This window comes from Lytechinus variegatus, chromosome 9 (genome assembly GCF_018143015.1).
Source record: "Lytechinus variegatus isolate NC3 chromosome 9, Lvar_3.0, whole genome shotgun sequence".
Taxonomy (NCBI): Eukaryota; Metazoa; Echinodermata; class Echinoidea; order Temnopleuroida; family Toxopneustidae; genus Lytechinus; species Lytechinus variegatus.
In genome coordinates this window covers 6,622,218-6,648,855 of record NC_054748.1, presented here as the reverse complement: position 1 = coordinate 6,648,855, position 26,638 = coordinate 6,622,218, and the positions used below count along the sequence as shown (strand labels likewise).

The following is a 26,638-nucleotide window of genomic DNA, read 5'->3' as shown; positions in this document are numbered from 1 at the left end:
CTAGACCACGGCGCCCCCATGAAGAATGATGATAAAAGAAATATGGATGCATCATCCATGGTTTTGTACCATGGTACAATTGAAACCTCATCAGAAAAAAAGGCCGATGGAAGCCTATCACTTTCAAGATTTCTGTTATCAATTTCAATCTAAACTTGTTTACAAATTGTGAAACCTTAGTTTAAAAAAAATCTGTATTGTGGGGGCAAACAGTACCATGTAGATTAAATAGTTTTCACATTTGATTTGGATGTCTCCCCATGGGCGACTTGGAGAGAAGTGTTAATTTTGTTCGAATTCACTTGTAGAGTTGTATTGGACAGAAAAATGAAGAATGAAAACCATTGAAATATGAAAATTTTGTTTTTGTAAATGACAGCACTATCTCACCTGGTGTAGGCGGTTCATTCGGTGGCTGGTATGGCGCAGGAGGCTCATTCGGTGGCTGGTATGGCGCAGGAGGGGCATTCGGTGGTTGATACGGTGGAGGCTCGTTTGGTGGTTGATATGGCGCAGGAGGTGCATTAGGTGGTTGATAAGGTGGAGGCTCGTTTGGTGGTTGATATGGCGCAGGAGGTGCATTCGGTGGTTGATAAGGTGGAGGCTCGTTTGGTGGTTGATATGGCGCAGGAGGTGCATTCGGTGGTTGATACGGTGGAGGCTCGTTTGGTGGTTGATATGGCGCAGGAGGTGCATTCGGTGGTTGATAAGGTGGAGGCTCGTTTGGTGGTTGATATGGCGCAGGAGGTGCATTAGGTGGTTGATAAGGTGGAGGCTCGTTTGGTGGTTGATATGGCGCAGGAGGTGCATTCGGTGGTTGATACGGTGGAGGCTCGTTTGGTGGTTGATATGGCGCAGGAGGTGCATTCGGTGGTTGATAAGGTGGAGGCTCGTTTGGTGGTTGATATGGCGCAGGAGGTGCATTCGGTGGTTGATACGGTGGAGGCTCGTTTGGTGGTTGATATGGCGCAGGAGGCACATTTGGTGGTTGATACGGTGGAGGCTCATTCGGTGGTTGATATGGTGCAGGAGGTTCATTCGGTGGTTGATATGGTGCAGGAGGTTCATTCGGTGGTTTATATGGTGCAGGAGGTTCATTTGGTGGTTGATATGGTGCAGGAGGCTCATTCGGTGGTTGATAAGGCACAGGAGGCACATTTGGTGGTTGATATGGCGCAGGTGTATTCGGTGGTTGATATGGCGCAGGAGGCTCATTTGGTGGTTGGTATGGTGGAGGCTCATTCGGTGGTTGATATGGTGCAGGAGGTGCATTCGGTGGTTGGTATGGTGCAGGAGGCTCATTTGGTGGTTGATATGGTGCAGGAGGCTCATTTGGTGGTTGATATGGTGTAGGAGGGTCATTTGGTGGTTGATATGGTGGAGGTTCATTTGGTGGTTGGTATGGTTCTGGAGGTGTATTCGGTGGTTGATATGGCGCAGGAGGTGCATTCGGTGGTTGATAAGGTGCAGGAGGCTCATTTGGTGGTTGATATGGCAAAGGAGGCACATTTGGTGGTTGATATGGTGGAGGCTCATTTGGTGGTTGATATGGCGCAGGAGGTGCATTTGGTGGTTGATAAGGTGCAGGAGGTTCATTTGGTGGTTGGTATGGTTCTGGAGGTGCATTCGGTGGTTGATATGGCGCTGAAGGTGCATTCGGTGGTTGATATGGCGCAGGAGGTTCATTTGGTGGTTGGTATGGTGCAGGAGGTGCATTCGGTGGTTGATAAGGTGCAGGAGGTGCATTCGGTGGTTGATATGGCGTAGGTTGATTTGGTGGCTGATAAGGGCCTGGGGGTGCATTTGGTTGGTTATAAGGCTGGTAGGGGTTGTAGGGTACTTGCGGATTTTCAATCTGAATCCAAAATAAAATCCATAAAATCAATGGCACCGCATTAATTATACATCAGACAAAACTATAGTGAATAAAATTGAAAGTTTCTGTCAAATATGCTTCGCTAATTCATAGCAGGATTCCCGCAAAAAGATGCACAGATTTTAGGAAAGGTTCCTTATAGACCAAGAGGGCCCTATGAATGGAAATGACTGTGAATTGAGAAGTTATATTGAAATAGTTTCTCAACGATAGCAAGATGCTCTGATTTTACACTCCAGAATGCACTAGAACAACTTGCCATCAATACTACTTGGGTTTTATGCAAGAGGGCCTCATAAACATGATGTTAGAACTTACATTGAATTAAAAGGCTGTGACTTCCTGCTCTGACATAACAGACCTTATGGATAATTTACCATCAATTCTAAACTTTAGGTAAGTGGGACATCATGATGGAGAACTTACATGGAAAGGAAAAGCTGTTACTTCCACTTCCGCGATGCTCTGATTTAAATCTCATTCATGGCAGACTTACCTAAAGCTTTATGTAAGAGGGGCTTCTATAAAGATAACAAATACCAAGGAGAACTTACATAGGAAGGAACGGCTGCGACTTCGGCATGGTATCCTGATGCTCTGACGTAAGAGTCGCTGTGGAAATGTATCTCGCATGTGGCAGAGTTGGAGATCCACTTGAAGGGTGCAAGCGACCCGCAGAACTTCTTGGTTGCTCCGTCTGGGACGCTCGTCACCTTTATATAAGAAAAAGAGAGCAGGGGAGAGTTTCATGAAGCAATTTGTAAGCGATTGTCGCCGACAACCTCATCCTCAGCCAATCAGATGCAAGGATTGCAGGAGTTTATCTCTGTTGTAAGAGAAATCATAAACTGCCCTTTCACAAGGAAAAAAAAAAATTGTAATTTGAATGATGATTCCAGGGAAAAATAATGCTAATGACGAATATTTAGCACGTACAAAACCAAACTGGAATCACAAATGCTTATCACAATCAAGAATTCAAATTGTACTCCGGAGGTTATACCCAGTTAAGTTTCACTAAAATTACGGTACTAATTTTGTGTGTGAAAGGCTTGACCTCCAATACATCTTTTTTTTTTTTTTTTCCGGGGGGGGGCAGAGCTTTTGTACGCGACCTTTCAAGCACTTCTGTAGATAATACAATTGTCATGCACTCATTGTAGTTTGTTTTTGCGATGCAGTGCTTTGATTGACAAGTCACCAAGGACACATATCGCCTTCGCTCTGCAATTTGAATTCAAATCACAGTTTAAGAGTGAACGTGTAAAAGGTCCGATGATTCTAAAGACGATTTGCAATCATTACGATAATTCAAGATTCATGTGTAAAAAGGCCCTTATAAATTGCTTTGTAAAACACTCCACAGGTCAGGGATTGCTTAAATCGTGCAGAATAGATCATTGCCTTTCACCTCGTGATCTACTCTGTCCATTGCACTCATAAACATTCAATATTTGTAAACTATCACCTACCTTGACAAAGTCATACTGGCACGTGCTCGAGTCTTCCAGGTTGAAAACGATAAAACTGACCTCGCATCGGGAACCTTGTTTTGTTGTGAATCGGACAAAGCAATCAACGTCGAGGGGATAGAAGCTGGGATAGTCGGGTGACTGGACGGTTCCCGAATCGCCGTTGATTTCAGTGACGCCATAGTAGGATTCGCAACCTGGATGCGGTGTTCAATAAGAGTATAATAATACATGTCATAATAGCTGTATATTTACCAAGGGTAGCCGCTTCAGTTCCGAAAACTGTTCTCCCAGCGGGCCATGCTATTATTACCCTGGCTTTAGCTGGGCGGCCTAGGCGCTCAAGCATTCACAGAATTAATCCTGAAGGGTACCCCTTTACCTCACCTGTGTTGCGTGCGGCACAATATGGATAAATTTCTAGCGAAAGGAAATTATGCAATGGCTGGGATTTGAACCCACGACCCTCTGTTTTAAAGTCCGAAGACTAATCCACTGGGCTACAGCGTTCCACATATATCAAGGATCTGTCGTGGCAAATCTCATGTATAGGCGTGAAAAAGTTATATACTTTTTGTCTACTGGTAATTGTTGTTTGGCCTCCACTCCTCTTGGTCAAATTTACTTCTACATATCGTTTCCGGTCAATCTTTACCAAATGTCAGCAAAATGATTGTCAATGTATGTCTACATGTACTTTTAACAGGAAAAATTTGGCGTGTTTCATTCCGCACCACGATGGGTCACTTGTGATACGCAAAGTTATGCGTACCTCAAGCAAAGTTTTGTTTATTATTGGCTGATATTGACAACTTGCCACTGCTGATAGCTTCGTGAATCTGCCCTAACAAGTTCGAAGGTAGGCCAACCTGTAGGCACACAGGCCTGTCAGTTTATATCTGTCTCAAAACATAAAAATATCAAAGATTGCCTCTATAAAAAAATCTAAACTTAATCAATTTCAGAATATTTCACAGATCCAAGCCAAAGCTTTCCTTGCGTATGTGACCTGCCACCAACCATTAGTTGACCAAAATGAATATCGAGATCCTTATTGAGCTTGAAAATTCATTTCCTAAATTTTAAATTGATATATAATAGGTTAAAATTGACCAACAGTAACCATCATTACAAGTACTTGATTGAATGCAGAGGAAATTCAGCAAGAGCTTATAAAACGAGAAAACAAGGTTTGAAATTTTGGGTTCACTCAAACATGAATTTATGGTGTAATCTCAGTGAAATTTCCAAGCAGTAGTGTCCAAGAAAGTCCAAAAAAGTAGTGTCCAAGAAACTCTTGCATCTTTCATTTTATTCAACTTCAATGTTTCACAGTGTGAAGAAGAATTGATCTTTCAGATAAGCTATTTTTTTTTCAATTTTTGGCTTTTGGAGACTAAATTACTATTATGGGTATTTACAGAGAACATTTCCTTGCGACTTATTGATGGTTTTGGGTGGTAGGTCACATATCACCCATGGGTTATAAACCTCAAACGTAACCCTTAATCCCATCATCACGTAACTCTGATAAACCTCGAACAACACTTACATCCCATCCTCACATACCTATGATAAAAATAATCCTTTCTGACCCTAACTGTATGTGTTCTGAGAAATTCAGACAAGAGCAGGGGCCCATAAGAGTTACCTAATCAATCATAACTCTATAGAAATCCAACAGTGTCGTAATTTTTTTTCTACAGGAAATTTGCAAAATGTCCTTTGTAAACAAAGAACACACCATTTTGTCAAGAAATCAATGAATTTATGGATATACATTCATCTCTAGAATTGTTTTTGAACAAACGTGTATTTCATATGTTGAAATTGCTGGTTTTCCATAGTTGCAATTGATCGGATCAATCGCAACTCTTTGTAAGACAGGGCCGCTGATGTCTGTTAACCCAGATCAACATAATATATCCTCATCCTATGTGCCATATTTGTGGGTGGGTTGTTAAAACATTGCATCTCAAAATGTAAACATTTTAAAAACTACAATCCATTCGGATGAGGTTGCGAGCATTGCCATACTTCTTGATGATGATGATGCACAGCATTTGTATAGCACCATATATCTGTCAAAGACATTCAAAGGCGCATTGGAGGAGCCAGCCAATCTGGGTCGCCTAGAAGGGCGCCCACAGAACTGTGACCCGCAGGTCTCTCCTCCCGATAACTGGTTGGGGAATGCAGGTGGACCACTTCACTGGGGTTTCCCCCTACTCTTATTTGATTAGTGCAGTGGTTTCTTAACATGCAAAGGTAGTGATTCTCCTCTACAAGGGGCCTCCATTTAACGTCCTATCCGAGGGACGGAGTATTTCCACTGTAACATAGCATGCATCTATGAAACATGAGATACGTTTCCACACAACGCACTGGCTTCAGTCATCCGCCCGGGGTGGACTCGAACCCACCTTCTTTGGTTTGACGGGCAGAAGCATTACCGACTGAGACAACTTTGCTCTCAACTTCTTAACGTTCTCCAGGGGGGGGGGGGCACTTCCATTGACGAGTTGATACCATGGGGTCTCGAAAAGTACCCTAAACGCATATTTTCAATATTCTGAAAATGCACCGCTTAACAATTATTGGCGTCTGAAACCCTACCCTTAACATGTATTGGAAACAAAGTGATACTGTTGGTAAGCATTTCCTGAAATGAACCCCTAAACAAGTACAGCGATATCTTATTGTTATGTCACAGGCCCATTGGTTTTACCTTTTCACACCATTTGATTTAGTACGGCCCCAAATTTCCACACCTCGCGCATATCAACTCTAAACATGTAATGTTGGGGCAAAAAGGACATCCTTCATAAAAGAATTTTAATTTTGTTTTATCATCCCCGCAAATTTGACCCTAAACACAAGGCTTTCCTAGCGAGATACCCTTTTAAAATTATTGTGTTTTTGACACTCTTATCACACTACGTACCTCTTGAAAAAGACATCCTTTTTTACATGTTTTTTTGTCACACATATGGTATCCATTCATCAATGTAAGTGGGCCCCCCCCCCGATCGTTCCCCAGTTACGTTTGTGCGCATCCCTATCTGTGCATATTTTTTACGCAATGTGCGTTGACGTCAAAATAAATGAACAGGCGAGTAGTCAGCTCCAGGTATCAGCTGATTTTTCTAAGCATGATTGTTAATATTTGCATAATTGGAATAATTAGGTGCCAAAGTACATGTAACTCTGTGCAAAATATGGTGAATGACATGGACTTAATTTTAACTATGGAATGTCCTTAAATGCGGCTTTTTACTGAAATGCCTGAAGAATCTTAAATTTTGAGGTACAGTTTACCTGTCACAGGGACAATGATAGGGACGACATTCGGCTTTGATTCGTATCCTGCGTAGAAACCAGACGAGGGCGTCCTATCATCGCTCTTGAAGGTCACCGAGACGACGTTGCTTTCCGAGGTCCACGAGAAAGGGTACTTGCGCCCGCAGAATCTTTTGCTGAGACCCGAATTTACATCTTCCACCTGAACAAGCAAAACAAAAATATAACAAGCATAAGAGAGTTTAGAAATTGAATTTTTGGGGTCCAAGGAAATTCGGTTCTACTCAATTCAAAATATTTTCATAAGCTTTTTTGGCTACAGATACCTAAAAACATTTAATTCGAGAACATGTCTGCTCTTTTATCGAAAAAGTATTTTTCATCCAATTGACACGTTGCTTCTCATCCAATTAAAACCAAGAAAAGCATAAAATTCCCAAGGGATAGTGTTCAAAGCATGATTGAAGTAATAACAGCTTTTGTAAGGACCATCATGTTATCATTAAATGAGAAAAAAATGTAGATTGACATTAAAGATAAATTCCAGTTGTGGGAACGATCTCAAAATGACTTTTTACAGAATTTAATATAATGATCACCAAAGTGTCTGTTTGTATGAATAAAAAATATGTGCCAAAGGATTCTGGAAGAAATTGTGTAATTGCTGAGAAATATGCAAAATAAGTGCGGATTTGGTCACTTCCGTCGGGTCTTTATTCCAGCAATAATGATACACTGTCCCACGTGTGCCTATCTGTGTTGGCGATCTTCAGTGTGATCGTTTTTTAGCTAGATATGATTTCACAAAGTTCAGTTTATGTAACTGTAACAGATCTAGATCCACGATGATATATCAATACTTGATCTTAGTTTTAAAGACTTTCTCACGAAATCAGTGTTTTACTGCAACTACATTCACATTTACATGTAGCTTTAAAAGAATCTACAAAGCTTAAACTTTTTTCATGCTCTAAAGCAGCCATTCTCAATTACTTTTTTGGAAGCTCCACATTTCTTGTTGAGAATCTGTAATGCTCCACTATCCATTACGCAAACCAGCAATGTATCAGCGGAGGGGGGGGGCAGAGGCCCCTGGTGGGGGTCGAGGGGGCAGAGCCCCCAGAAGTTTTGGAATATGAGGCATTTCAAATTGTCCAGAGGGGCTCTAATTAATATCAACAGAAGAAATACAAATGCCAACAAACTACACAATATGAAAAGAAAAATGGCCAGTGACTTTTTCACAACATACCAATGATACCACTAGTTCAGACTGTTCTGCTCCAGGGGGGTGTTTCATAAAGCTGTTCGTAAGATACGAATGACTTTACGCACGACTGGTGATCCTTTCTTGTGCTGTCTGATATCCCTATGTAATTGAGTTATGACCCAAGAACAGGTTCCAGTCGTGCGTAATGTCGTTCGTAACTTTACGAACAGCTTTATGAAACACCCACCTGATCTATTGGCTGAAGCAAGTGGCGTAATGAGTAAAAAAATGAGGGGGGCTAGATATGGCAGCTGAAGAAAAAATATTGAAATTTTCAAAACAAAAATCTATATTTTGACATATTATTAAAATACAATATTTCCCTTTCCTTTTCTCCTTTTGTTTTCTTGGCCGTGAAAAACTTGGGGGCCCCCAATTCCCGCCCCCATCTGTACGCCAGTGGCTAAAGTTATACGTTCCCCGATTTTGCAAGGGCTGAAAATTAGGCGTTGCACCGCACTAGCGCCCCAAACTGCCCCTCTCTACAACTCACGTGCAGTATCATTATTTAGTTCGTGTTAGGCAAGAGTGCATGCAGGCAGTCACGGAAGGCAATACATCTGAGCATACATGTATTTCACTTTTACAACTTCGGATTTTAATCGGCTCCGGAAACAAATTTTCTGCTTGTTATGTCCCAAATTCATAATCTTTTATGATCAGGATGCTCTTTGAATATCACATTTGATGTTTAACTCTTGAACAAAAAGGATGCTCTGGAAATGCAAAATTTCTCGCCGTTGAAATAAAAATCCTACAAACGGGGTTTTCAAATCACTTGTGTGGCACATAAACTTTTTACAGCATAGAATGAATAAAAGAACAGCATCGTTCCTGTATAATAGAGGTTATCGAGTGCTAAATTGGACAAAATTTGAGGAAATCAATTAAGTGTCAAGTAAAGAGTTTTTGTTTTCTCTTTGTATTAAAATGATCACCAAATCCCTATTTCCAGGTTACTGGTAGATACATTTTTATCTCCCTATTTTTTCTTTATTTTTACTTTTTTTAATAACAGCTTCCAGCGCCACTCCGCAAGGCTCGGTGCGCAACAAGTGGTGCGCGCCACCATTTGAGAATCCCTGCTCAAAAGTGACCCGGGAGCGATACCATGATTTCAAAGGCAAGGGAAGGGACTAGGGACCCTGAATATATTGTTTTCTCAATTGAATAGCAGGGGTAGTACAGAATTACAATAGCTTGGATTCTCTTCTTTTATACTCTTTAACCCTTTACGCGCTGATCATGCAATTTTGCATATATATATAATAATAAGTATAAATGGATCAATACATGTATGGATATCTTGAATTAAAGAAAAAAAGATGGAAATAATTATTATCCCCCCCAAAAAATAAATTCAGCATGCAAAGAGTTAAAACTGCCTTTGAAAGTCATCTTTTTTTCTCCCTTTCTTAGAGTTGATCCAATAAATTGAATTTGTAAACTGAGTTCCAAAAGAAACTTATCAAACTTCACAAGTGCACTACACAAATTCCACTCGGTCAAAATGAACAAAATTTTGACACAGGCTAACTTCAATAATATTTACTAAGCACATATCAAAGTTTGAGAAGTTTCTTTTGGAACTCAGTTTAGATAGAGCTGGGTACAAATGAGTTTCTAAAATGATGGAGCGAAAAACTCCGCAACGACATTACCAGAACGTAATCGTATGGGCATCCTGTGTAGCCCTCTGTGTTGAAATCATTGAACGTGATAACGACATAGTAACCCTCGGCAACCGTGATGAGGATGACGCAGAAGGCATTGTCGGGGTAGTTGCCAGGGTAACCGGGGCTGGAGAAGTATCCCGCCGGACCAGTCAGCTCCTCGTTGCAACCTGAGGATGGGGTTGTTTCACAAAAGAGTAAAGTTTCACCAAGTGGGTGTTTCATGAAGTTATTTGCAATCGATTGCAAATTTACAAGTGATAGATCACTTTAAAACCCAAAGCCCAAGAAGAAATGCAATCTTATTGGAAAGAGAAAAAATGAGAGGAACAATTCAAAACAAGTTTTAACAAATTCGGTTATGAAATAAGCAAGTTATGAATGTATAAATAGTCTTGTACTTTCTATGGGGATCCTCAAATTGGCAAACGTGCTTCAAAATGGTTGATTTTGTGGACAGCTCTCTATTTGTTTTGTACACAAATTTTCAGAGTTTCCCGTTTATTTTACATATTTCACAGTATCTCCTCCTGACCTTGACATATGTGGTGTTAATCATATTTTCCCATGACATATGTTGTGCTCAGGAGGCAAGATGCAATTTTTAAGAAAATGAGGAAAATCTGAAAATTTGTGTATAAAAAATCAGCCATTTTGAAGCACGTTTGCCAATTTGAGGATCACCATAGAAAGTACAAGGATGTTGCTACAATGTATCATACAAATCTCTGTTATTTGACTTACTTTCTATATTTTGACCAGTTGAGATCTGCTGGAAATCCACAAGGAATCCTTTGTAGAATGTGATAAAATCACTGACGAAGATCAGACTGAGCTGATGGAACAAGATCTGTCTTTCAAAGGGATTCTTCGAGCCGCACAGTTTCTCGGCCGTCTGCGCGTTGACCGTCGTCGGGTCGATAATCTGTTGAAGGGTATAAAAAACGGGACAATTCTGGTGAATCAAACCAAATTCAACATTTCTCTGCTTATACGTAAAATTTATAACAATTGCATCCTCACTATTATGATGATCTGATTTTGGAATATGTTTCAACTAATAATAATAATAATCCGCTTTTATATAGCGCTTAATCCATCGGAACGACTTGTCTGAGCGCTTTACAGATATATTATTACCCCTGTCATCGGATTCAATCAGTCATTCCCGCACACAATGTGTGCACATCCTCCACTCCCTGGGGAGTATTCCAGTCAGTCGCCTGTGAGGCGCACACAGTACTGGACTGGACAAGCTACGATGACTTTCACGTCCTACCGGGTACCCATTTAGCACCTGGGTCGAGAGTGGCAAAGTGTGGATTAACGCCTTGCCAAAGGACGCCAAACCGCGGTGGGATTCGAACACACGACCCTCTATTTACAAGGCGAGAGTCAGAACCACTACACCACGGCTCCTCCACTAGAAATCTCATATCTTACGGAACCCGGTTGGTGGCACCTTGTAGTAAAATACTCACGTGGTGAAAAGGCATTTGCTATGAATGTTCCCACTCCGTGGCATGTACTCTTAAACTATACTACGGACACGAATACAAGTCCGGCATTATGATGGATAGGACATGGGAACAAAACAAATAATGCACAGGACATTTACTCCTTCAGAGTTTAGTTACTTCAGCGGGGGTTTTGGATTACAGTAACATGGGTTCGATTCCAACTTGGTGCACTAGTGCCCTTTGGTAAGGCATTTATCCCAATTACCAGGGTACCTCCGAGAGGACTATTCACCCAAGACCGTGTGGTGAGTGGACGAGTTGGCAGACGAATTGACAATTTACCCACCCCATCAGTACATTCTGCCATTTCCTCCTACATGCCTACCCCCCCATGAAACACCCCAACGACCGCCCCGCCCTACCTGTAGGTAATCATACACGCACTGCGTGCTCCCCGGGGCGGGGGGCTCCAGTTCGAATTCCTTGAAGGATAGCTGTATGCCGTAGCCTTCGTCCACCGTGATGTTGAACTCACACTTGAGTTGGTTGGCGTAGTCACGGGGGAACCTCGGTGAGTGGATGGTACCAGAGGTTGCAGTGATGTTGTGTACGCAGGCTGCAGTGGTAAAAGAGATTGAAATTTAAATGGAATTCTTTTCCGCTTCACATATTTTTTAAGAGTCAAAAGGGGCCTAAGCTTTCGATCCTAGCAGAATCTTCTTCGGAGGCAAAATGACAAACATATAAGGTGGAACAACCATAATATAGACCACAGACATACAACAGCATCACTGGAACAAGGAGACAAAAGGGGCATTAGTGAGAAGAAGAGATGACCAATCAGGTTAATGAAGGGGATGAAAGAAAAGGAGTAGGCAGACACAAAGGGAAGTTAGTGGAGTAAGGCCAAACAAACATTAACAAAATGTAATACATGTAGATAAATAAATACTGCCCAATAAATGGATGGATGGGTGGAACGATAGATAAATATATTTTGCCCAATAAATGAATGATTGATAAATAGATTTAAAAATGAATAGATGAATATATAAGTGAATAAATGAATAAATAATGTAAACGAACAAATAAATGAATACATAAATAAAGTACCTTCAGTTGGCTGATTATTATCCCTTTAACTTGATAAAGGGTAAGAAAAAAAATGTTCTAATTTTACAGATGGGCAACTCATTTTCAAGTAAAGAATCTGGGGCCCCGCCTCACAGAGAGTTGCGGATTGCGGATTATCCCATCAACCACATAACTATGAAAAGCCAGCAATCCCAAACATCCAAAATACTTTATAGACCTGTCCATTTTTGTTGTTAGAAATATGATGTATATTCATGAATGCATCATTGTCTTGACATTTTAGTGTGATCCTCTTTGTTTACAAAGAAACACTGCAAAGTTTCTGCATGAAAAATTATGACAATGGTGGCTTTCCATAGTTGTGGTTGTGCAAAGTTTCTGCATGAAAAATTATGACACTGGTGGCTTTCCATAGTTGTGGTTGTGCAAAGTTTCTGCATGAAAAATTATGACAATGGTGGCTTTCCATAGTTGTGGTTGTGCAAAAGTTTCTGCATGAAAAATTATGACAATGGTGGCTTTCCATAGTTGTGGTTGTGCAAAGTTTCTGCATGAAAAATTATGACAATGGTGGCTTTCCATAGTTGTGGTTGTGCAAAGTTTCTGCATGAAAAATTATGACACTGGTGGCTTTCCATAGTTGTGGTTGTGCAAAGTTTCTGCAAGAAAAATTATGACAATGGTGGCTTTCCATAGTTGTGGTTGTGCAAATAAGTTTCTGCATGAAAAATTATGACAATGTTGGCTTTCCATAGTTGTGGTTGATCGGATCAATCATAACTCTTTGTAAGCAGGGGCCCTGGTTGACGATATAGTGACACCACACTTGCTCCTACCATATTTGCTCCCGTCTTTAAAGGTATTGTTTAACTTTGTGAGCAGCCGATTTAAAAAATTCTTAAACCAAGATGAAACATGTGTACAAGTGCATGTATTAGAACTAATAAACCCTGAAAACAACCATTATTGAGAATAAGCTAAAACTACAAGGCAAACCCCGATTTTGTAAATAGACGTCTTATAGACGCCTAAATAGTACACATAACTGTATGGGATGAAATTAAGATGGTGTTTCCGGTCACTTGATATTTCAATTTTTGAAGCACTTAATGATTTTCGAACCCCATTTTTTAAGGGCTTCATTTTTGTAACATATCACAGACACAGATGACAAGTGTGACCTTCTAGCTCAGATTTTTTAAAAGTCAAACCAATGTTAACCAATCACTTTAACATCTCAGAGGGCATAGAGTTAGGATTGTAATGAGCTGGGGAGTGAGTGGTCACAAATAAAAAAGATCTGAAAAAATAAAAAAGATCTGAAAAAAGCTGAAACAGAAAGAGCTCCCATATTTTTTGTCCAGAACATAACTAAAATAAGCTGAAATTATGCTGAAAATCAAAACCCCAAAATATGAAATCAGCTAAAAATCCCATGAATGAGAGTTTTTGGTTCAGAATAATGTAAAGATTAGGGTCTGTCTTGTTTTGGAGATTGCATTTTATGTCTGGCTTAACGTGCAGATTTTCCATCTTGGCAATTGTCGCCGGAGCAAATGTCGTGGAACAGATGATATGTGTAGTATGAAAAACTTTAGGTCACTACTTACTTGGTTCGTCTGACCGGTCCTCCGTGTTGTAAGTCGCGTCGTATCCGGGAGCGCTGTTAGCGTTGTCGCTGACAAACGTCAAGAAGACCAGGTTAGTGTCCGACCTCCAAGTGAAGGCTGTAGTCCTACGTCCACAGTATTTCTCTGACCTACCAGTGACCACATCACGCACCTGTAAAAGATAAATACCAATTTGCTGTTGTAAACCCGAATTTCACAAGACAGTCTGTCAAAACCAAGATTTATTTTCAATATCATAATGGATCTCAATATGGTAGAGTTACATAAAACCAAATCATAAAATCTAAGCTGAAAAACGACCACACTGAAGATCACCAACACAGATAGGAACATGCGGGACAGTGTATTTTTTCTGGTTGGAAAGAGACTCAACATTTCCATGAAATAGATGTACCATACTTATTTATTTGTACTTTTATCTAGTCATTTAGTTTTATTTATACATTTATACAGGGTGGCATTGTCAGTTTCAGAACTGCTTTTCACAACGGCCCTGTCATATATACAATTTGCTATAATTTTAATACTTTTTTCAGCAATTACACAATTACTTCCATATTCCTTTGGCACATATTTTTTATTCATATATTGTAAAATAGCCTTAAAAACAGACATACTGAAACTCTTTGACATGCACTCATCGGAGTAAAATCGCATAAATGACTAGACTAGAAAGTCATTCATGCCATTTTACTCCGACAAATGCATGTTGAAAAGCTCCAGTATGTCTGTTTTTAACTCTTCATGCGTTCACCTGTAAACCCCCTGTGTGTTGTATTATTTTAGCAGTGATCCCCTCTACGCAGTATAATACACTCTGTTATTTAGAGTGCAATAACTTTTTATCTGATCATTTTGAAAGAAAATGATATGGAGCAAACTTGTAGTGTTTCCTGGGCTTTCTTTTTGTATATAAATTTATTGGATAAATTATGGAAAAATGTATAGTAAATTACATTTTCTAAATGCTTTCTCTTAATACTTAACAAAATTTAGCCCCCCTTTTACTTTGGTTCGTGTGTTGGTGGCATGATTTTTATTTATCCACTTGGATTGTTCATTACATAAGCTTTGTATTGATACCAAAATCATGATAATCTGATAAAAATAGCTATATAGTGGAAAATAAAAGAGTAAAATTGGGCCTGGTCAAGGTACTGTACTCCATTGAAAGGGTCTCATTCACATTCGTGCCATGAGTCACAGACTCCTAACAATAAACCTGGCCATGGTATTGTTTGTGAGGAGGGTTTTATTGATTTTCTCCTCTCCTTTTTCGATGAACTTCCTGGCTGTGATCAGAATGTATTGATTTTTTTGGAAAACTCAACGATTCTGTAATTTGTAAACTGCGATAATCCGTCGAACGCTAAACTAATGTCGCACTCCCAATCGATCGGGAGGGGAAGGCGGGGTAAGTTGTGACACTTTTTGCATTTTGCATGTTAGAATCGATATGACTAGTACTATTGTAGAAATAAGTACCTTGCCTTTAAATTTGATTCTTGGGAAATGTTTTTCACCTACATATAACTTTCTACCCCCACATTGAAAATCATCGTGACATTTGAAAAAAACGATGTCAAATGGCTCAACTTGCCCCATATATGGGGTAAGTTGTGCCACTGTCTGGGGTAAGTTGAGCCACAAAAACTACGTACAAAATGTATGGGGGGAGAACCAGCATGTCAATTTTTTGTTTAAAGTCTTTTCACTTGATAATTCTCTATAAATACTAACATCCTTTATAAGGAAAAGAGCAGTCATGTAAATTTGCTCCTTTCAACCTGCATTTCAATCGATTTTTATGGTTTGTTTGTTTTTTAAGATACATTACCATAAGAATTACCATGGCTCAACTTGCCCCATGCTGGTTGGCTCAACTTACCCCAGTCTGAACTTCTGTGCGATAATTTTGTATCCACACATTTATTTTGCATCTATCATATAAAAGACTATGACAAGAATGAAGATCCATACCTGGACTAACAATGTTGTTATGTCTTTACTATATTTAAAGACGTGTGTGTGAATAAAGAACTTATCTATTTCACACTTTTTTACTTTTTTGGCTGAAATTCATACTTTTCCCTCTAAAAAACTACTTTTTGTTTCAAAGTGGAAAACAATGTGGTGGGGTTAGGGGTTATGCTATGGTCATCAATACATGACACCACCACAATGTCTGACTCATTCATTATTGGCCTGGGGCTGGTGGCTCAAAATGAAATATTGTATAATTCAAACAAAAATAGTGAGTGGTGGACATCATTGATTTTGATTCTCATTTGCATGTCACCGAGTTGTGAAAATAAGCAAAACTTTAAAATAAAACTCTTATTTTACATCCAATTTTGATGAAATTTTCAGCATTATGGTAGGTAGATTTTTCTCTATTTATTCAAATTAAAATTTTTCTGGGGTGGACTTGACCTTCAAAATGAAACCTTCAACAGTGGTCTACTGAAACATACCTCAAGGTAGTCCTTGCTGCAAGTGAGATCATCCTCGAGGTTCAAGAACCGGAAGTTGATAATGATGCGGTCCTTTGGATTAACCTGGATCACTGTCCGGCAGTACGCTGCATTGGGGTAGTAGCTGGGATAGCCAGGGGACTGTAGGGTGCCAAAGTCTTCAGTAAACAGGTCACCGCAATCTAGAAGACAATGGATTAATGAATAGCAGATGAACGAGTCGGTATATATATATATATAGCAAAATACAATGTGAATAAAAACAACCGTAGATAGAAAAGTTGATCAAATTTTCGCCCATAGGGCTTCATCAGGAATGATGAATTTATTAGTCAACACCAAGAAACGCAGTGCGCAAAACGCAAAGCGTAAAAAACAACGCGCTAAGAGGTAAGACGAGAAGCGCAACAGTACAAAAGAAAGAGAGAAAACAAAGAAAAAAGAAAGGGGAAGGAAAGAAAAAGAAGAAAGCCGGGGAGACAAAAGGAAGAGAGAAAACTGAAAAAGAAAACCGACTAGAAGAAAAAAAATAATATATTATTGTGATGAGCAAGGACCTAAACATTGCGTGGGTGCTTCAGTGAGTAATATATTGGCGAAGAAGCTCAAAAAGCATTGAAGCTAGAGATGTAGCCTGGATTTCTTCAACTTTTATTAATACAAGCTTTCAGCCATTTAGTTCGGCCTTCTTCAGGTATCTGAAGATGTAAAAGACATAATGGCTTAACATGTAATATGCATATATTTGGATTAATTTACTAAATAGAGGTATATCTTAAAAGAAGATGTTTTACATCGGTAATGTTTAATTAGGATTATCCAATAGCTATTAAAATTAATTAAGTTTACGCAGATTTTTATAACGAAATCCAGGCTACGTCTCCCGCTTCAATGCTTTTTGAGCTTCTTCGCCAATATATATATATATATATATATATATATATATATATATATATATACATATATTTGTGTATATATGCATATATAGATGGAAGGATGGATATACTGATAAATAAACATTTACGAGATTTGATTTGATGTCAAGTTTCTAATGACACTCTCAATGTATGAATGTATGTTGTAGATAAGGGGGGATGGCAGGAAAAATAATTGAGAAATTTTGTATATTAAAGAGATATAAAACTTGTAACGTTTTCTAAATAGAAGTGATTGAATGCTTTGGAAATCATAAAATGAATGTAAGATTTTTCTTTATCAATCTACGAACCCGATATAGCTGGCCTGGACAGGGCGTTGAGTCCTTGTTTCTCTGTCGACAAAGTTTCAGTAATTTTTTTTCGTTTTCAATATTCTGTCTTTAATGATCAATCTACAAATCTGGCCTGGGCTCAAACGCATAGAGGGCAACAAATCCTCATTTCTCTACTATTGTACAAACGTAAGATCAACATTTCGGCACATCATAGACAGAATTTGAAATATTGTTTTCTTTAATGATCTACGAACCCGATATAGTTGGCCTGGGCTCAAATGCATAGGGGGTGTCAAACCCTCATGTGAGATCAACGTTTGGGCACATCATAGACAGAATTTGAAATACTGCTTTCTGTAATGATCAGTGTACAAACCTGAAATAGCGGGCCTGGGCTCAAACGCATAGAGGGCATCAAATCCTCGTTTCTCTACAGTCCCATCGGTCTGGAACAGGACCAGGGCCTCGTTGCCTTGGGTAGCCACCCCAAACGGCTGCTGGTCCCCGCAGTAGGTGGTCTCCCTGTTCTCCAAGACATCTTCCACCTAAAAGTGGGGAAGAGGGGAAGCGTTTCATGAAGCAAATTTTGCTATCAGCCAATCAGACGCAAGGATTTCAGTAGCTTATAACAGTTGCCAGTAAAAATTAATATGTTTCATGAAATGCTTCTGGTTAAAGTGCACTATGCTATAGTATTAGGGCATAATATTAGCAATTAGCAGACAGGTAGCTCACGTGACATTGGTCACATGACAAAAACCAGCGGGAGTACACGTCACCGGCACCGTACCGTGGCCTATACTGAAAATCACCACTTCACCACTGACGGCAGTAAAGGGCGGACGTGCGACTCACACTTAGAAATAGGTAAGAGCTAGACTATTATATGTGTGTATTTGCCTGAGCGTACCACACTGCAGTAACAATATATTTATTCTTGGCACCTCCACAATTTCAGTAGCTTATAACAGTTGCCAGTAAAAATTAATATGTTTCATGAAATGCTTCTGGTTAAAGTGCACTATGCTATAGTGTTGGGGGATAATATTAGCAATTAGCAGACGACAGGTAGCTCACGTGACTGCTCACGTGACATTGGTCACATGACAAAAACCAGCGGGAGTACACGTCACCGGCACCGTACCGCGGCCTATACTGAAAATCACCACTTCACCACTGACGGCAGTAAAGGGCGGACGTGCGACTCACACTTAGAAATAGGTAAGAGCTAGACTATTATATGTGTGTATTTGCCTGAGCGTACCACACTGCAGTAACAATATATTTATTCCCGGCACCTCCACAATTTCAGTAGCTTAAAACAGTTGCCAGTAAAAATTAATATGTTTCATGAAATGCTTCTGGTTAAAGTGCACTATGCTATAGTGTTAGGGGATAATATTAGCAATTAGCAGACGACAGGTAGCTCACGTGACTGCTCACGTGACATTGGTCACATGACAAAAACCAGCGGGAGTACACGTCACCGGCACCGTACCGCGGCCTATACTGAAAATCACCACTTCACCGCTGACGGCAGTAAAGGGCGGACGTACGACTCACACTTAGAAATAGGTAAGAGCTAGACTATTATATGTGTGTATTTGCCTGAGCATACCACACTGCAGTAACAATATATTTATTCTTGGCACCTCCACAATTTCAGTAGCTTATAACAGTTGCCAGTAAAAATTAATATGTTTCATGAAATGCTTCTGGTTAAAGTGCACTATGCTATAGTGTTGGGGGATAATATTAGCAATTAGCAGACGACAGGTAGCTCACGTGACTGCTCACGTGACATTGGTCACATGACAAAAACCAGCGGGAGTACACGTCACCGGCACCGTACCGCGGCCTAAACTGAAAATCACCACTTCACCACTGACGGCAGTAAAGGGCGGACGTGCGACTCACACTTAGAAATAGGTAAGAGCTAGACTATTATATGTGTGTATTTGCCTGAGCGTACCACACTGCAGTAACAATATATTTATTCCCGGCACCTCCACAATTTCAGTAGCTTATAACAGTTGCCAGTAAAAATTAATATGTTTCATGAAATGCTTCTGGTTAAAGTGCACTATGCTATAGTGTTAGGGGATAATATTAGCAATTAGCAGACGACAGGTAGCTCACGTGACTGCTCACGTGACATTGGTCACATGACAAAAACCAGCGGGAGTACACGTCACCGGCACCGTACCGCGGCCTATACTGAAAATCACCACTTCACCACTGACGGCAGTAAAGGGCGGACGTGCGACTCACACTTAGAAATAGGTAAGAGCTAGACTATTATATGTGTGTATTTGCCTGAGCGTACCACACTGCAGTAACAATATATTTATTCCCGGCACCTCCACAATTTCAGTAGCTTATAACAGTTGCCAGTAAAAATTAATGTTTTTCATGAAATGCTTCTGGTTAAAAGAATGAAGCACACTGACTGATTTTCACCGATAAATTTGCTCTGAGCTAATCAGTTTTAAGAATGTTAGTAGCTTATAACATTTGCCAGCGAAAATTAATATTTCATGATGTTTCATGAAAAGCTTCTGGGTGAGGTGCATGAAGCATCTTGTCAGACATTTTCACTCACAACTTTGTTCCACGCCTATCACATGCAAGAGTTTTGGTAGCTTATAACAGCTGTCGGTGATTATCACCGACAGTTTCTTCTATTACTAGTACATGCTTCTGGGATAATGATTCATGAAGTATCTTGTCAGACATTTTCACTGACAAACTTGCTCCGAGCCAGATCAGATGCAAGGATTTCAGTAGCTTGTAACAGTTGTCAGTGAAAATTAATCCATGTATGTTCCATGAAAAGCTTCTGGATGAAGTGCATGATGCATATTGACGGTGATTTTCACTGGCTAATTTGCTCTGAGACAATCAGATGCCCAAATTTCAGATGCATAGAACAGTTGCGAGTGAAAATCACTGTTGAATGAAATCTCCTGGGTAAAATTCATGAAGTATAATGTAAGTGGTTTCATCAGCCCTTTAACAGTTGTCAGTGTTTTTTACGGACTAAATTTGATCTCAGTCTACCGAATGAAAGGATTTCATCAATTTAAAGGTCAATTCCACCTCAGAAAAATGTTGATTTGAATCAATAGAGTAAAACCAGACAAGCACAATGCTGAAAATTTCATTAAAATCGGATGTAAAATAAGTCATGACATTTAAAAGTTTCGCTTATTTTTAACTAAATAGTTATATGAACGAGTCAGTTACATCCAAATGAGAGAGTAAATGATGTCACTCACTATTTTTGTTTTTTATTGTTTGAATTGTACAATAATTCAATCTTTATGAATTTGATGATTAGGACCTCCTTGCCTGAAGCACAAAATTTAAAAATAATGGAATTCCATGTGTTCATGGATGAATGAAACTTCATTTCACGACAATGACGAGAAAATCAAAATATTTCATATTTCATATAATAGAATACAAAAGAAATAGTGAGTGAAGCGATACTTTAAAATGTCATAACTTTCTTATTTTACATCCGATTTTGATGAATTTTTCAGTGTTATGCTTGTTGAATCTTTCTCTTTTTATTCAAATCAAGTTTTTGTTGGGTTGGACTTGTCATTTAAGATATTGAAATTCACCTTTAATAAAAATTAAAAACACTGCGACTAAGTTGGAATATAAAGTTACAAGGTCATGAAATACAAAGTCTTAAAACAATGTTACCCAGTCGTAAAACATTATTCGAAAGTCATACCACAATGCTTCAAAGTTGTAGAAAAGTTTTACAGAGTCGTAAAATAAACACGGAGTCACAAAACGATGTTAAAGGGGAAGTTCACCCTGAAGACTTTGTTGTAAAAATAGTAAAAAGAAAAATAGTAAAAAATATTGTTGAAGGTTTCAGGAAAATCCGTTGAAGAGTAAGAAAGTTTAGAGTTCAAAGTTTTGGATTTGTGACCTCATAAACGAGCAGCTGCCCCATGTGTTATGTAAATATAAAACGCATGAATTTCAAATTTTATATGGTTCCTGATGACTTGATTTTGTTTTCTATTCATGATCGGGTGTGAAATGATTTGTCTATTGATATACAAAAGGTACAGTAAAAACCATTTTCAATTTTCTGAGAAACTGACATTTCATTGATTTTTTACCATTCGCTATGTAGGAATGTTGCTCGCATATGACGTCACAAATCAAATAATTGAAATTCTAATAACTTTTTAATTATTTGATGAATTTTTCTCAAACCTTCGGCAATATTTTTCATTATTTTTTTCTGCTATTTTTACATTAAACTTTTTGTCAGGGTGAACTTCCCTTTAAAAAGTCATAAAACGATGTTACAAAGTTGTAACATTACAAAGTCATAAAAAAATGTTACAGTGTCATAGAACAATGTTAAAAAGTCATAAAATATTTATGTTACAAAGTCATGAAATTTTTCTCAAAGTCAAAGTACAATGGTTCAAATTTATAAAATAATGTTACAAAATCAGTATTGCATGCACTGTAACAAAGTCGTTACATACCCTGACGAAGTCGTAACGGCATTCCGGCGTTGGTGGCTCCACTATGGTCTGTCTCTTGTACATGTGCTTGAAGTGAGCAGCAAGGTCCTCGGTGCTTTCACCATTTCTTTTCACACGCTCTTTAAGATGACTTGGTTCTATTGCACCTACACATTCAACGAGGGAATAGTAAATACTATCTAATGGTGTATAGTATATAAATAAAACACTTCACCAAGGGTGTTAGTGGGTAAAAATTACATGAATGAGATACCTTTGGACGAGTTCTTACAAGCCTTTCGCGCACCATTTCAAAGGCAAACTGGTGGAGATTATGGTGCTGAACAAAATGATGTGTATTATATCACGTTTTATAAGAAAACGATGTGGGTTGTGTTATTTGATAGACCTTTCTCATCTTAAAACCGGTCAATAGCTAAAATAAATGACTGGTCATGTGATAGATTTCAGCCAATCATTTGAGGATCAATGTCAGCATTCTATAATATATGATATAAATACAGAAGGCTGTGAGATAATACAGTGGGGATCATCTATTTGAGGTTGGTCTGATAATTTATTCACTCACTCACTCACCCACCCACCCACCCACTCACTCACCCACCCACTCACTCACTCACTCACTCACTGACTAACTCACCCACCCACCCACCCACCCACTCACTCACTCACTCATTCACTCACTCACTCATTCACTCACTCACTCACTCACTCATTCACTCACTCACTCACTCACTCACTCACTAATTCACCCACCCACCCACTCACTCACTCACCCAACCACCCACTCACTCATTCACTCACCCACCAACCCACCCACTCACTCACTCACCCACCAACCCACCCACCCACTCACTCACCCACCCACCCACCCACCCACTCACTCTCCCACACACTCACTCACCCACCCACTCAGTCACCCACCCACCCACTTACCTACCCACTCACTCATTCATTCGGCACTTTCAAAATTAAATTTAAACATATAACATCAATATCATTACATAATATTACACATAGAAAATCATATATAGTATACAAATGCAATATTTGGTAGCAGGCCTCTGTGTATCAGCTGGCGGCCATGGAAAAGGAGAGCAAACTTAATCACTGTGACCTGATGCTCCCTACGCCCAACCAACCTATGCACTGGGAACACTGGTAAAAATAAAACACAAAGAGAAATACAATATGGCCCAATATTGGTCTTGTGTGTGACAAAAATTATGACAAATCTTGACTTTAATCTAAAACAATAGAGATTTAGTAGTTCAAAGGTTAAAGAACATTAACATGTTTTAGTCAGCTATCATGTGGAAATTGTTTTGCTGTCTCCAATATGCAGGTTTAAGGTGAGAGGTCAAAGAAGTGGGTCATGGTTTAAAATCATTTTGTTTAATATCTAAAATTCATTCTTTTGTGTGAAGTCATGACTTCACATAAAAGAATGAGTTTTCAAGTGTTCTTTCATTTTGAAATTCTGGTGAATTTCAAAATATTAAACTTCCCAAAATCATCAAAATTAGAAATACATGAAATCTCTAAATCTTTAGATTCATAACTCATTAAAGTCAAGATTTGTCATAATTTCAGTCATGACCAAGAATTGCCATAAATAGGGATAATCATACAGATACCAAAGAGGCATGAAACAGAAATCTGAGGGTTGAAGCCAAGGGGAGGGGGATGGTACACAGCCAGCCCACCCAAGTATACAATCCTTATTATTTATCAGTCATTTTAAGTATTTTTGTAATCTATTAGAAGTATTTTTGTAATCTATTTGATGACTCACCTTCAATTGAGAAGTCTTTGAAGACCACGATGACAAGATGTTCTGGAGGGGCATGTAAGAGGTACTCCTTCTGGGTATCTGAGTCATACGGGTGGGGATAGTTTGGGCTGCTGAAGGCGCCACCTGCAAGATCAGTGAATACCTGGGCATCTGCAGAACAAGCGAAAGAAGATAGGTGTAATAAAAGCTGGGTTTATATATAGCACTTTTTCCATGGCCCAGTCTTCCAAAGAGTTACGATTGATCCAATCATTCATGATTCTATTGAAATCCATCAGTGTCATAATTTTTTTTACAGGAAATTTGTAAAATGTCCTTTGTAAACGAAGAGAAACAGAGAATTTTCAATTTTGCATATTGCTTTATTATTTTACTCCCCCTTTTTATTCACATCAAATTTTTGGTTGAGGTAAACTTCCTTCCCTTCAACATCTGTTGAAGAAAGTTCAATAACTGATTATATAACGATTCATAATATACTTATTTGCATAGCACAGAAACTATGTGCATATATTCTACTGCACTGTATAATTTAGAGCTGCGCTTTAACATTTTTCTACTCAAGGACCACTTTGACTCTCAAATTTTTTGGAGGCCCACTTACCAAAATATCAGGAAAACGTCCATTTTAATGAAAATTTTTTTTTGTGAAATTTGAACACAAAGCTCCGCTGAATCACGTTTGAAACAAACAGTTTGACAACTAATCTGCATTCGCATATTAAAACCATTGCTTTGCAACATGCATGATACCTAGGAGTGCTTTAGCTTTGTTTGACCTGCATAGATTGATTGGACGTACCATGTTCGGTCAGGTCTGTGAAATATACTATAGTTTTTCTTCTATTTTTTCGTCTCCCCTTGGAGATTCTCGCGGCCCACCTGAGAAAGCTTTGTGGCCCACTGTTTGAGAAGCGCTGATTTAGAGCTTATGAAATGCTTGAAAATATATTTAGAAAAGGGAAAAAATAATGTAAGGGGATTAGTTCAGTCTAAGTTTGAACATTTCTTCTGATGGAGAGGATCTAATTACACATGGCAAACCATTCCATAATTTGGGGGCTGTGCAGACGAAAGCACGCTCTTCCAAAGTTATCTTTTAATAATAATTCAATATTTATATAGCGCCTAACAAAATTTCTCTACGCGCTTTACATCGCAAAACCTAACTACTTAACTTAATAAACTAAACTTACTTATTAACTTAACTACCTTACATAACAAAACATCCAACGTAACTACCTTACATATCTAAAATACTAACTTAACTACGGACATATTAACTAAAAAAAATCATACTATTTACGGAAGAGATATGTCTTAAGTGCTACTTTAAAGGAACTTAGAGAAGAATGGGATCTTAAGAGGGAGTGAGTTCCAGAGTGTAGGAGCCACAACTGAAAAGGCTCTGTCGCCATGGGTGGGGATGTGAAGGAGCAAATTATCTTGAGAACTGTGCAGGGAATGTTGTTGAGTGTGGCAAGATACTCAAGGAAATCTACCATGGATATTTGTAATGAGTTGACTTGTGTATAAAGTGAACAGTGGAGGGCCGAGATGGGACCCTTGTGGAACTCCGAAAGGTACTGAGAAAATTTCAGAAAACGGTTTCTTCAATACAGATTTGTTGATGTCTATCAGTTGAATATGATTTGATCCAATCAAGTCAATGATCATATTAACAGGAAATGGAATAAATAAAATTTGACCTCACCTTCGGGCCTGACCCTGGCTCTACTTCTGTATTCGACCTCGACCTGATGGAGGGCAAAAGTCGGCCCATGGAAGAACTGAATCACAACCTACGTCAGGTAAACCAAAAAGATACGTGACTATATACAGGGTTCCATAAGAAACTTATCAAATTTACAAGCGCACTACAAAAATTCCACTCGATCAAAATGAACAAAATTTTGACACAGGCTAGCCATTGTATCACAAATAGGCTATAGCCACTCAAAACAACTGGTTCCAGAATCCAAAGTCACTAAATGACAAGAGACAGACAACTAAAAATGCAATGGGATTAAACAAAGTAACCAATTAACAGTATGACCCTTAGCATGTTTAATTAATTGCCTTAATAACTAGGAAGTTACATGAAGTTAAAATTAACATTTTAAACAAACACATCGAGGTCAAAGGAGCATAATGCACAAAAAGACTCATTACCATTTGGTTTAATCCCATCTCATTTTCCTTGGCCTTTCTTTTGCCGTTTTGTGACTTTGGATTCTGAAACTCTTTGTGATTAAACCAATCTCTTAATTATTGACACGTGTTGAGTAAAGACTATTAAAGCTAGTGTAGTGTGGCCAGAGTGGTAAAGGGCGTGGTTCTAAAACTTACAGAGACAAGAGACAACCTTCTCAGTGATTGCCTGTGATGAACTGCCCTGGGGTGAGTTACTTTAAACCTCAGGGGTTTATTAGGCATAAAACTTTAACATGCATGATTTATATATAACAAAGGACAATAAAAAAAATATTCAAATATCAAAGATAGCAAATAAAAGAAGTACATGAATATACATGGAAATGAATAGCTGCTAATGAATATCAATGAACTTAAGTCAGAGGGAGAGAACCAATCAGAGAATAAGAACTAATAGCAAGAGTCAAGTATGAGTGAACATGAGCATGAAAAAAAGAGAGGGATGGAAGAGTGAATCTGGTATGTTGTAATGAATGTAAAGAAGGTGATGGAAGAAAGGATGGAATTTTGATGACTAACAGAAGGGAGGATGATCAAGAATAATGAAGAACACATCTATTAAAGTAACATAACTATTTGAACTTAAAACCCTGTTCACACAACAGCTCTACACTAGCCTGTGTTAAAATTTTGTTTATTTTG

The 26,638-nt window shown here is 38.8% G+C and overlaps 1 protein-coding gene across 1 annotated transcript in view; it reads right to left on the bottom strand.

Moving 5' to 3' along the window:
• The window catches only part of LOC121421056 (cubilin-like), a 66,160-nt gene that overhangs the window by 4,452 nt on the left and 35,070 nt on the right, over positions 1-26,638 (bottom strand). The window contains exons 21-33 of the mRNA XM_041615667.1: positions 25,497-25,584; positions 23,783-23,932; positions 21,988-22,133; positions 17,841-18,009; positions 16,252-16,433; positions 13,757-13,928; positions 11,474-11,667; positions 10,336-10,516; positions 9,580-9,761; positions 6,667-6,850; positions 3,349-3,545; positions 2,431-2,589; positions 391-1,855 (exon numbers count right to left, since the gene is read on the bottom strand). Coding sequence (XP_041471601.1) covers positions 391-1,855; positions 2,431-2,589; positions 3,349-3,545; positions 6,667-6,850; positions 9,580-9,761; positions 10,336-10,516; positions 11,474-11,667; positions 13,757-13,928; positions 16,252-16,433; positions 17,841-18,009; positions 21,988-22,133; positions 23,783-23,932; positions 25,497-25,584 — 3,469 coding nt within the window. The remainder of the gene's footprint in view (positions 1-390; positions 1,856-2,430; positions 2,590-3,348; positions 3,546-6,666; positions 6,851-9,579; positions 9,762-10,335; positions 10,517-11,473; positions 11,668-13,756; positions 13,929-16,251; positions 16,434-17,840; positions 18,010-21,987; positions 22,134-23,782; positions 23,933-25,496; positions 25,585-26,638) is intronic.